General features: G+C 31.5%; 3 protein-coding genes across 3 annotated transcripts; all 3 read left to right on the top strand.

The window, feature by feature from the left end:
- Nucleotides 1-1,840: 1,840 nt before the first annotated feature.
- Nucleotides 1,841-4,295, top strand: HELRODRAFT_168371 (hypothetical protein; the record flags this gene model as incomplete). The annotated part of the gene is made up of 3 exons (XM_009014235.1): nt 1,841-1,880; nt 2,065-2,152; nt 3,158-4,295. The coding sequence occupies 3 exons, from the start codon at nt 1,841-1,843 to the stop codon at nt 4,293-4,295; spliced, it is 1,266 nt and encodes a 421-aa protein (XP_009012483.1).
- Nucleotides 4,296-5,959: 1,664 nt separating this feature from the next.
- HELRODRAFT_168370 (hypothetical protein) lies at nt 5,960-7,492 on the top strand (the record flags this gene model as incomplete). Its single annotated transcript, XM_009014234.1, has 3 exons — nt 5,960-6,179; nt 6,593-7,135; nt 7,302-7,492. 3 exons carry the CDS (start codon nt 5,960-5,962, stop codon nt 7,490-7,492), a joined length of 954 nt encoding a protein of 317 aa, XP_009012482.1.
- Nucleotides 7,493-8,183: 691 nt separating this feature from the next.
- Nucleotides 8,184-11,899, top strand: HELRODRAFT_168369 (hypothetical protein; the record flags this gene model as incomplete). Its single annotated transcript, XM_009014233.1, has 8 exons — nt 8,184-8,360; nt 8,844-8,954; nt 9,068-9,194; nt 9,623-9,701; nt 10,134-10,191; nt 10,514-10,642; nt 10,839-11,043; nt 11,742-11,899. 8 exons carry the CDS (start codon nt 8,184-8,186, stop codon nt 11,897-11,899), a joined length of 1,044 nt encoding a protein of 347 aa, XP_009012481.1.
- Nucleotides 11,900-12,597: the final 698 nt, after the last annotated feature.

Genomic DNA, 12,597 nt, shown 5'->3' with positions numbered 1-12,597 from the left:
TGCTGGCTACATATAATTCTATAACAGTATATCATAATTCACAAATGTTTTGAAAATTTTCAGCTATCATTCCAGAGACAACACCATGTGGAACTGTTTTAAACCATTTTACTGTTTCATCAGTTGGAAAGTTTAGTTGAAAAAAACATTGTTCCTGTAAAAAATTCGGCAGGCTTTTGATGGTGATATAAATTCAAAATATCAAAATTCTATCACAAGTATATCATTGCATGACAAAATTTTATTTTAACGGAGAAGTGACTAATATATTATTGTTAAGAATTTAAAAGTTGAAAGATACATGAATATTTCAGTGGAGATACATTGTTCAGGAAGTTGAAGTTCTAAGCACAATGGAATTGTGTCACCAAAGAAAACTATTAGAATGGCTCAAAAATACAACAAAACACAAAAAATGGAAAGAAACTTTGGTGCATATGTTATATATCTGGACCTAAAATCGCCATCACCAACATCACATCGTCACCATCATTATAGTCACCATCATCATCATTGTCTTCATTAAGGTTCCTATCCTATTTATCTTTCCCATCATCATCGCCTCAATCAATTGACATCACCTAGCAGAACCGCGAATAATGATTATTGATATTTTCTCATTTTTCACATGTGCCAGTGCCTATAAGACGCTCGTCCGAGCGAGCTCCGCTGAATTACTCGCATATTTTATTTATCCCCGTCCAATAAAATCAATCTACTGAAACATTCATTTTTTCATTTATTCATTCGTGCATTCGTTTGTCTGCTCGTTTTTTTTCACTAGATCATTCATCAACCTAAGACAGAGTTTTACCAATTTTCCATTTTGATTTGCATTTGATTTTTTCAATCGTTTAAATGTTTAACGAATTATTAATAAATTTTGAGAACTCATCGTTTTAAATCCAACTTTCACATTGTAAATCACTGCATCTGGTTACCCAGCTCTGACGCAGCAGGCATTCCATCCAAACCACACTCTGTCGATATAACGACATGTTTTAGTTGAGTCACCAGATTTAAATATGCCAGTTTATAGAACAAAATACGATTCCAGCATACTTATAACAATCTTTGCAATTCTAACTTAACAAACACAACACACGTTTCAACAAATTTTCATTTACAATTTTGAATCGATATCATTTTTTAAATTTTCTCGACTGTAGGCATCGGATGTTCCAACCATGATCCCATTCCAGACGCCTGGATGCGTCGTCATGGCAACACGATTACAATCACGTGCAACCATTCTAGTGACGTCATGTTCCACGTGACCTGTAGGGATGGGCAGTGGGTTGGAAATGTTGGGAACTGCAGTCTCCTTAACAGTAATATCAACTATTAATTTTATTTATTCATTTTTATTTTAGTGTTTAAAAATGTATTATGCTCAGTCAACACTTTCTAAACATTCGCTCATTTATTTAAACGTGTGTTATTTTCAATAAAAATTGATGTTTCAAAATATAAACAGTTAAACATAAATGAACAATTATTAGCAAATATAAGAACTGCTCAACTAGAAGTTCATAATAGTAAACCAATAATTTTAATTTTAAAGTGAAACAAAAAATATAGACATTTAAACTTCAAATTGGAAATAGAAAAACTGACTTAATTAATTATCATAATTTAAAATGCTGGTACATTGAATCGTGAATGAATTACATAATAATTTTAATTAAACGTGTGTGTGTGTGTCTGTGATGTGTGTGCGTGTGATGTGTGTGTGTGTATGTGGTGGTGTATATGCACATAGTCTGGTGACTAGTAAAAGCAAAAAGCAAGTGAACGTTAAGCAGCTATACATTTTTATTATCTAGAATCCATTTTGAAAATGAACCAGAAATCTGGAGCTGAAGATAATTTTCCATTCGGTAGGTGCATTAATGTTTCCACATTCAATCCAGATTGAAAATAAAATTCGATAAAATTATTGTTTGTATAATATTTTTAAAATTATACAATACTTTTGATATTTTATAATATATTTCATTTTGGATATGTAATATTATTATTTCATTGATACATAATTATTTTTGTTATTTTGAATTATCTCAGGCATATTGGCAATGGTTGTTGTGGGTGTTGCAATTGGAATCGTTGTTGGTGGTATGTTCCTCTGCATGGTTGTTGCCTGTACAAAAACGTTAGCTGGATGTTGTTGTTGGTTGTTGTTGTTGGTTGTTGTAGTTAGTTGTTGCTGTTGCTATTGTTGGTTGTTGGTTGCTGTTATTGTTGGTTGATGTTGTTGTTTTTGTCCATTGAAATATTAAAAACATTGAGGATTTTAACATTACATATAAATGTTGGTTGTGTGCTTGTTGTTGCAAGTTTTTGGTTGTTGCATGAAGTCTGTTGCGCAATCAGTAAAACGTGTAAATATCTTAATCTATAAAGCGGTTTTTGGAAAGAGAATATCTGAAAAAATTTTGTAAACTTTATTTGTTTAAGACACAAAATTATTTTATCATTTCAAGAGTATTTTCTAATGAATATAAATAACATAATTTTAATGATGGCACAGAATGAAAATGTACACTCTTAAGTTTTTTAAACCACGTAAAAATAAAAAAAAACAATTCAGAGCAAGAAAGCGAAAAAGTTATTTCAATGAATGAGTAATTGAAAATCACACATTTCATGCATAATTGAATGAAAACACTTCGATTTACGTTTTTGAGTTTTTTTTTTGCAGTTCCAAGAAATGAAAATAAATGGCGAAAAAGTTTCGCGTTGTTTAATTAATGGAGGGGTGATTTAATTGGGAAGTCGAGCGTTGAAAGAATAGGATGTGATTGGATGTGATTTTGTACGTGAAATGAAAATTTTATTTCAATGAGATGCATTCGTCAAAATAATATTTTAAACTCAGTTGATTTTTATAATGATTGTTGTGTAATGATTTTTAGTGGTTGGCTCTTTTTTATGGTTAAAAAACCTATTGTTAAAAAAATTAACTCTTCAATATTTAATTTTTGAATGTTTGAATTTTAAATGTTTAATAGTTTATAGTTTTGTCACAACCATAATCATTTAATTAGTTTATAGCCGTTAGTTTTGTTACGCTGAATAAATGTTTGAAATCTAACTATTTATAAAGTGTGAATACAATGAAAGTTTCAACAAAAAATTTATACGCAACTGATTTCAGGTGTTCCTCCAACAACAGCCAACACGCCGCAGCAGAGTACCAGAGCATCCTGGTCAACAACAACATCAGCAGAATCAACAGCAACAACAATAACATCATCAGCAACAACATCATCAACAACAGCACCAACTGCTCTAACATTACAAACTCAACAACAAATAGTTGTAAATTCACAGAAATAATCGGACCTAAAAACGCTAACTTAGGAGCAAGGTGGCCCGCATCGAACACTGAGAAGATCGCCATAAATTCAAACGATCAATCTGCATTTGTGTATTCAGATGAGTGTGATTACCATAAGGACACCATTTACAACGACGCCCTGCAACGACATCTTCAACATCAACAGCTTCAACAACAGCAACAACAACAGCTTCAACAACAACAACAGCAACCATCTCAACATGAAATGATTGAATTTTTCCCAGTGTTCAAGAAACATGATTTCGACGTCTACCAGTATCCACCTCAACACATTTACGACACACACAACCGTCCACCGACATCTTCATTGCCATCAACAACAACAATCAACACAACATCAATATCGTTACTCCTAACAGCAACACCAACATCAACTAATCCTGAACAATTGTTGCATATTAACAACAAAAATGTCGGTGATTTTTCATGCCGCGCAAATTATCAGACGGCGGGCGCTCACATTTTTCAACAACCACAACAAGAGACAACACAAAAAGTTGATAACAAAACTACGACATCCTTCCTCTACGCCACAACAACAACGTCACACATTCCTACAAATCTGAATGAAGCCGCTACAGGGTCTAAAAACAAAAACCTCATGTACTCACCACCAATTCGTAATCAGTCGAAAGCTTACCAGAACAACAACAACAACTTAACAACAGCCGCAAACCTGAATGCATCAATTGATGTCATTTGCAACACGCATTGCTGCTGCACGTGCCAGGACGGTGGTGTCTCAACATTTGTTGGCAACGACATCAACATGAACGAGAACAGCAAATGCACATGTTTTGAACACTCCGACACAACTTTCAACGCGTTTGAAAACAAGTTTCTTCAGAGTTTTCAAAAGCTTAACAGCAACAACAGTAGCAGTAACATAAACAGTAGCAGCAACAAACCAGACTTAACTCAAATGAATAATTAATAGCCCAATTGCAACAGAACTTTGTACGTGTAATCTCCGGAGTGTACATATGCACTCCTGTTAGTGTTAACGTACCTAAATAACACACCTACTACGGCAGACGTGTGGGGCCATATTTTTGTGTGTATATGCGATCTACATCAAACGTTTTTTTAATTTTTTTAGATTTGTGCACGTTTATTTTGATCGATATTGTTAATGTAAAGTAATTTCAAGATATTAGTTACCTGATTCATATTATGGCTTGTTTGATTTTTGAAAATTTTGTGTCAATTGAATTCTAAACATCAAAACCAGAATAAATATTTTTTTAACAAGATGTTAAATTGATTCTATTTTTTAGTTTTTCACCTGCTAAATCTTTTCATGATACTAAATAAAAAAAAATCGTCAGTTTTTTCAAACTTAACGTGTCTCTAAATTACAACCTACAAAACTTATTGGGGTAAAAAGTGCTGATATGTTCACACATTTTGATCATACTGTCGTGTTTAATATATTTGAGTGTAAATATTTTTTAAGCGTTATCACATCTATCAGGCTCGTACGTAAAAAAATGCGTGATTGGTTTCGCCCATATGTTTCCAGTGTTTTCATCAAACAACGAATGAAAAATTAGAAAACCGTTTAAAAGGTGACAAAATATTTTGATGCCACCAAAATTTATAATGCTACCAAAATTTTCAATTGTAATTAACAATCCAAAAAATGGTTTGTAATAGAAAAATATAACAAACACTAAATACTCATTTAACTTTCAACGTAGCAGAGGCAAACCACACATGACGTCATAATGACATAACTGGTCAGTCAATCAAGAGCAGTTAAATCAATTGTAATGTCATTAATAAAATAATTCAGGTACGTGCGTGTATCGGCGTTCTCATATCTTATACATAATTTATATCAGACGTAAATACAATTTTCTTTAGACTGTCTATGATAAGAGAAAATGCCTATTCCATCTTCTATTCTATTGCTTTATAATATACATCTTTCTAGTAAATGTTCATTAAAAACAACATTGTATTGCGTAGTTGCAACCATTTACACGTTCTTCATTAAATTTGGTTCACACACAAACTAACTAATGAACAAACGAACGAACGAACGAACGAGCACAGTATATGAACAAACAAATCAGAAAAACTATTAAAAGTTAATTGCAACCAACGTCATATGTTTGCATTAATTGTAACCATCGTTTCACAAATGCATTCATGCTAAAATCTGTTAATAGATATCGACTGATTGTGAAAGACGGGCAGACCAAGCACAAACAAATGATAAAACTCAACTCGTGTTTGCCGTGTTTTCAAATACGACAATATTGATGATGGAAATCAAGATGACGACGATAAAACCACGGTGACGTGACTGTAAAAATAAGAAAGTAACCAAAAATCACAATTCGTTCTTTATTTGTCAATTGACATCGTTGAAGTTAGTTTTATTTCTAAATAAATTCTTTCTTCAATTGGTTATACGTTGTTATAGTGAATTGGAAAGTAGATTCTCAAACTGATACAAACATTTTAACAAAATTACGCTAAACACAACAGCTTAGAAAAACTAATTTTTATTCTTCAGACATTTGTTCGTTGATAAACAACCAAACATAGCAGTAAGATAACTCAAAAGTCTCCAACACCAACGCCAGCAACATGGACATGAATGTCGTCCCTGAAGCCATCCTCAACGAGAACACCGCTGTAGACAGAAGTAAATGTTTCCACGAAGATTTCAATTTCAGCAGTTACTGTGAGGATTTGAAGGAGAAAGATGCCAACTTGAAGAACGTTCATTTATCGTTAGTCACAACATGGGAGACCTTCCAGGACGGCACCACCTCGCATGGCTTTCCACAGTTCGGACGAGCTAAAGGTTATTTTTAATGAAATAAATGGTTATAGCAAAAAAAATGAAATTATTTTAATTATTATTAAAAAAGTTTTTAATATGAACACATTTTTGAAATTATAAATTTATTAAAATTCATGCATTTAGAAATGTATGAATCTAACCGTTTTAGATTTACGAAAATATTTGAATGCGATGGAATTTTACATGAAACACATATACCCATCGTTTAAGGTCCGTTCAAAAAGCTGTTGTGGCTGGTCGCAATCCTCGCTTGCTTGTGCGGCTTGGGCTACAATGCGAATCTTTTAGGTGGCATTTATTAATTTTATTCTTATTCAAAATCAAATTAAATTTTCTATTTTTTTCTGTAAATTATTATGTAAAGAATTTTATGAACTTTTCAAATGTTTAACGTTTAAATGTTGATACGCCAGTTAAAAGGTACATGCAGCATCAAGTGAATGTGAAAATTCTATTGGTTCACGAGAAGACCATGAAGTTTCCAGCTGTGACTATTTGCAACAACAACCAGATGAAAATCTCAAATCTCAAAAACAACTCACTTTTCATGAAAAAAATAAACATGTACAAGTTGGATATGAACACTCGTCATCGATCGTGCGTTTCTTCCTCCTCCTCCTCCAAGATCGAAACCACTTCCACTCGAGCAGCACCCACAACAACCACAATGACAAGAAACTTCACTCCTGGCAGTGAATCCTTATTCTTAAATATTTCAAACCTTGATTGCAACCAAAGATACGGCATAAAAATTGTTAAGAATAACAACATGACTTTTTATTATCCAAACAACACAACCCCCCAGATGAACTGTAGTCATATTTCCAATAACGATAGTGAATGTTGCAGTGGTAACAGTGTGCAATTGAACGATACCACGGAGGATGGATTGGAAGTAACAGCAGTCCTCACAGCTGCTCACACGACTCTTCATACGACCACTGTGCAACCTGCAAGTGAGCGGTCAAGTCAATTTTGGTCTTCCTTATTTTGCTTTGTGCCAAAAATATTTTCTAAATTTAAAACCATTCACAGTTTTTTTTTGTAATTTTAAACATTTTATTATGATAGAAAATAATTTTAAAAAAAGTTTTTTTACAAAATTTTCAAATGAAATTTCAGACGTGGACTGCCAAACAGACAACGATTACTCTGAAGAGTCACAACAGCAACGTGGCGACTTCAAACTTACGAACCAGGTGGTGGAGCAACTAATGACCATGGAACAAACTGACCGGAAGAACAAAGGTCACCAGTTGGAGGACATGATCATTGACTGTTCCTACGCTGAAGGACAATGCAATTTAGATTAGTGCTATCAATTGTTACATCCAAATTTAATTCAATACAATGTTTAAAATGTTATTGCATGAAACATGTTCGATACCGTTTTAACATTAGTTTATAACTGTGATTCTGCGCTATCAATGAAATGAAAATTTGTAAAGTTGAAGAACGTGACAGAAAAATTGAAAATAAATAATATTATTGTTAAAATATCATGAGATGCTTATTAGTTTTCGTTTTGACTGAATTCAGCACATAAGGACTTCAATTATTTCTACAACAACTACCATGGAAACTGCTACACATTCAATAGTAAAAACGTTGGAAAAATTTCCAGAAAAACTGGTCCAAGATACGGTTTATAGATAATTAGATAATTTTTTTTTATTAAACCAACTATTTTCAATCATACATTTCAGAACTATTGCATAATGAGATAATGTATTTCAAACAAAAACTAATATCATTGGATGTAGACTATTTTGTGTTAAACTATGTGTCATTTTTTTATTAAAAAATTATTTAAATACGATAAATTCAATTATTATTTTAGAGAAAAAGTAAATTAATCTTGCATGGTGAATTTTCTGCAAATTTCAATTTGGTGATCTCTATAACATGCATCATTGAACGAGCATTACTGACTAACAGGGAGTGCAGTGTTCCGAGAAAAATTACGTTTTTTGTACCCTTACAAAGCTAAAATAGGTTAAAATAATGAAAAATGTAGGACTTTCGATAATTTTCAACGTGGAGCAGTCAGAATACATCGGAGAGACGACACATTCGGCAGGTTTGAAGGTGGTTGTTCACCAGCCGAGCCGCATGGCCTTCCCAGAAGATGATGGCATCCTTGTGTCTCCCAATGCTCTCACTCATATTTCAGTCACCATGGTCGGATCATAAATTGTTGTATTTGCAGTTTTCATTAAGGAATTATAATAACCTAAACGACAAATTAGAAAAATATATCGGCGAATTGATTTGGATAGTCCTTACATTCGCTTGAAAATCATTCGACTAAAGCAGGGGTGGGCAAACTACGGCCCGCGGGCCGCTTTGCAAAATAAGGTTGTCAGCCGGACATTATGACCCAAATAGTAAAAAATCTTAAAAAAATTTGTTATATAAGTCGAAAAAATTTGTTATATAAGTACATATGCGGCCTTTCAAAAGTAAAATATTTCTCAATGCGGCTGTTACAGCAAAAAGTTTGCGCACCTCTAAACTAAAAGCATTGTTTTGTTCTAAAATACATCAATAAATTTAAATTATATTTTGTGCATAGGTGCCAATTTAGAGAAAGAGTCAAATTTTGTAATTCAGTAATTTTGGAATTAATTTGGTAATTTTTTTAACAATTTTTAATTTTTCCAGAGTAAAACAAAAAAAATGAACGGGTTATATGGGAATTGTACAGACGAGAATGAGCCAGGTAAGGAGCCGACCATGTATCAAAAATATTTTAACGCTTCCTACTGCGAGAAGGTTAATTAAAGTTGTCAGTTTTCTTGGAATTTTTATTTGAATTAAATTTGCATTCACAAACTTTTGAAATTTCAATAGTGTTAAGTTTAAATTATAAAAAATTCTTTTCACAGGGATGTTTATTTACGTGTTTGAATGATGAAATAATAAAAACCTGTGGTTGCATCGACACGAAGTTTCCTCTCGTTAATAAGAAAAACAGCACCCTTCAGCCGTGTTCAGTCGATAACGACACTTCAAGTCAGTTTAACTTTAAATAAATATTTCTATTATTGAATCGGATCAGTCTAAAAAATCAAATTGTTTTGTGTTATCAATCGTTTCAAAATGTAAAAACATACAATGAAACCATGGATTGTAAATCAAATTACAACTTCAAATTAACACCAGACTAAACATTGGACATGTTATTAAATTAAACAAAAATTATTTTTCTGCGGAACATAATTAACACAAATTTTTGAGTTACGATTTTATTCAGGTACAGATTTATGCGGAAGTGATTTTTTGTTGAGTGCCCATGACATCATCAATTCATCTCATCATCATGACGTCATCATCTCATCATCATGACACCATCATCTCTTTCACTCACTACTTGGTAGACTAAGTTAATTACGGCTTCGTTATTGAATCATTTTCATATCCAATTACTTTATCCATTGCAGCAAAATGTTCTAAAAAGATATGGGAGGAATATGAAAAAGATGGCCTGCCTTGTAATGCAGGTTGTACCATCTCCTGCAGGTGGGTATGTTACGCTATGAGTCATAATTTCAGTAACCAACTGATCAGAACGCCTCAAATTAAATTTGTAATATTTAATATCTTTTCGATTTTACACCAAATATTTATTAGGCAGAAATACCCAACATAGCATAACTCCACTAGCTGGTTTGAATGGATTTTTTGCCATCTAAGTGACATTATACAATAGTGACATTAAAAGATAGTTTGATAAAATTAATTGTCGCTCAAATACTATTGAATTAAATCATTTCACTTCACAGACTTCACGCATGACGATGAATAATGAAACATTATTTATAAGATTAATATGTTTTATTGATTTTATAAAAAAAATTCAATTCATTTATATGATATACTGAAATAAGATTCTTTGTAATGAAAGCACTTAATTGCAAAATTAACTTTGCGTCTGTTATCTTGAATTTTTAGTGAAACTCTCTACAAACCCGTTATAAGCAGAGAAATTTGGCCTTGTAAAAATTATCTGGTTAGTTAGTGTTTTTGACCAATTTATACCATAAATATAAATAATAAATCTAGATATACAATAAAAAATAAATATAAATAAAAGTTGTTGTTTAATTCTAATTAGATGGCTAATAAATTATTATCGTAAATGAAAATAAAAAATGCGATTGAATGAATTCCTATGAAGCCGTGTAATTACCTATATCGTAACATTTTCTACATTTCTTTCTTATGTTTTTCGTGTTCCTAAGTTTTTAAATCTACATTGCTGTTTATGTTTCATATAAGCTTGTATTTGATCTTATAACTGAAAACAAACTGCATCCGTTATCTTTCTTCAGAAAGAGATGGAGAAATTGAATAGAAATATTTACAACCGTTACAACCAGAGCGGACAGGACCTGGGGCAGTTCATCGTCTTCATTCAGGATTTCAGCTACACCAGCATCGAGGAGTCACCGGCTTATGAGGTGGATTTGTTACATTTCTTCATTAATAGGATTAAAATATAAATAATGTCCAAATAGCTTTTTTTCACTTTTTATATAAAAATTTTGTTTCGTAACATGTAACACCAAAATGTTCCATTTTTTCGGTAATTTTTACAATTTGTATTTTCACGCCATTTCATTTCTTCTCTGCACCAACATTAATTTCATGGAAAAGGTTCAGCAATTCAGTTCGGACATAGGGGGCATATTGGGTCTTTACATCGGATTTTCAATACTGACCATTGCTGAGTTTGCAGAACTGGCTATTGACATTTTGGCAATTGTTAGCTATCAAGTCCTTGTCAAGATTAAATCAATTGTTCTAAACTGGAAACGAGAGAAAAGAATACAGAATTGCAATCGCGTTAATCCTATTAAAAGTATATTTATTTGTTTTAATATATACTTCATTAAAATACAGATACTTTAATATTTGATTATACTGATATAAAACTAAGTTATTGGGATTGCATTCAAATCTGTCAATTAAATTATATAGAAATCTCTGTTACATAGCAATGTATAACGCGTTTTTGCGATTCTTGTCAACAAGATTTTTGTTAAAGAAAAGTCAAACTTCATCGTCTTTTACAGAAACACTGCGATCTAATGAGTTTTTGTTTTATTAATTTAGAACATAAAACCATTCCTCTAGTACGGAAAATTTATCTGGAACAGAAAAACTTAAGATTTTGAAAATTCCTTCAAGCTTCAGTAACAAAGAAATGCAAATGAGAAATTTAAGCAAAATCTCTAATCCAACGAAAACATGAACTAAGTCAAAATGAAGCCTAATTGGAAAATTTTAGAGCTAAATAAGATATTATAATTGGTGTGGTGGAAAAATAGCGGCAAGTTGTAGGGCACATATTTTTTATAGCAAACTAATTCCAATTTTTAAAAACTAATCAAAGTAACGTAAATTTTGTGGAAGGATTTCATTTAAAAAATGTTTGTTGTTCGAAACGGAAGCCCTTATCTTATTATCAAGCACTTATTATTATCACTGCAATGAACTTAAAATAAACTTCTAATATAAAATCAATAGTTTTAAATTTATAAATAATTTCATTTGAAGGATTCCGCTGTTCAGTGAAGATGATAAACATGGAGGAAGAGGAGGAGGAAGAAGAAGAGGATTACCAGGTGGGTACCCTTGGTGGGCCTCGCGCTGGTAGAGAATGTTCAGGGAGGAAGGCCCATGATAAGCAAGATATGACTCCAGTTCATATTTAACAATTGATTTAATAAACCATGACATTGCTATAAAAGATTATTATAAACGATTTATTGTTAAAGTTTAACTTTAAAGTTAAAGTTTATTCTTAAAAACAGACTTTTTTTAACTATTTTGAAATCTGCTATAAAACATGATTCAATTTCACACAATTTTAAATGTTTAAATTTTCAGAGCTTTTTTATTTTTTCTAATATTTAGACAAACTCAAATGCTTGAAAACTGTCGTGACTTTATATCTATTACAATCTTTTAATCAAGTAATAAATGAAAAAAACGTTTAAAAAAATAATTATTGAAATATTTGATTTTTTGAAATTTGAACAGACTGTAAACTTGATTGAAACTAGTAGCTTGTTAATTATATTATAAAAACTAACAAATTAAAGAACAATTTCTTTTTCGGTTTAATTGATGTAAAACTTCATAACTCTCTTTTTTGTAATTTTAAACTGTTTAAAAATTGATTTTATTTCCAACCATATTTCATAAAAATTTAAACCTTTGATTTTAATCTTAACTTCAAAATCATTTATAACAGCCTGAATTTGATTTATATTTAGAGGAAAAAACTATAATTTTACTCAGCACTTTTAAAACCAACAAATGATATATAATTAAATGAATGATTCTGAACAAATCAAATCACATTAATTATGATCGTCTGCTTATTGTTTTACCAGACACAACTTATTTA

Source organism: Helobdella robusta (assembly GCF_000326865.2).
Source record: "Helobdella robusta unplaced genomic scaffold HELROscaffold_13, whole genome shotgun sequence".
NCBI lineage: Eukaryota > Metazoa > Annelida > Clitellata > Rhynchobdellida > Glossiphoniidae > Helobdella > Helobdella robusta.
This window is presented reverse-complemented; position numbering and strand designations above follow the sequence as displayed.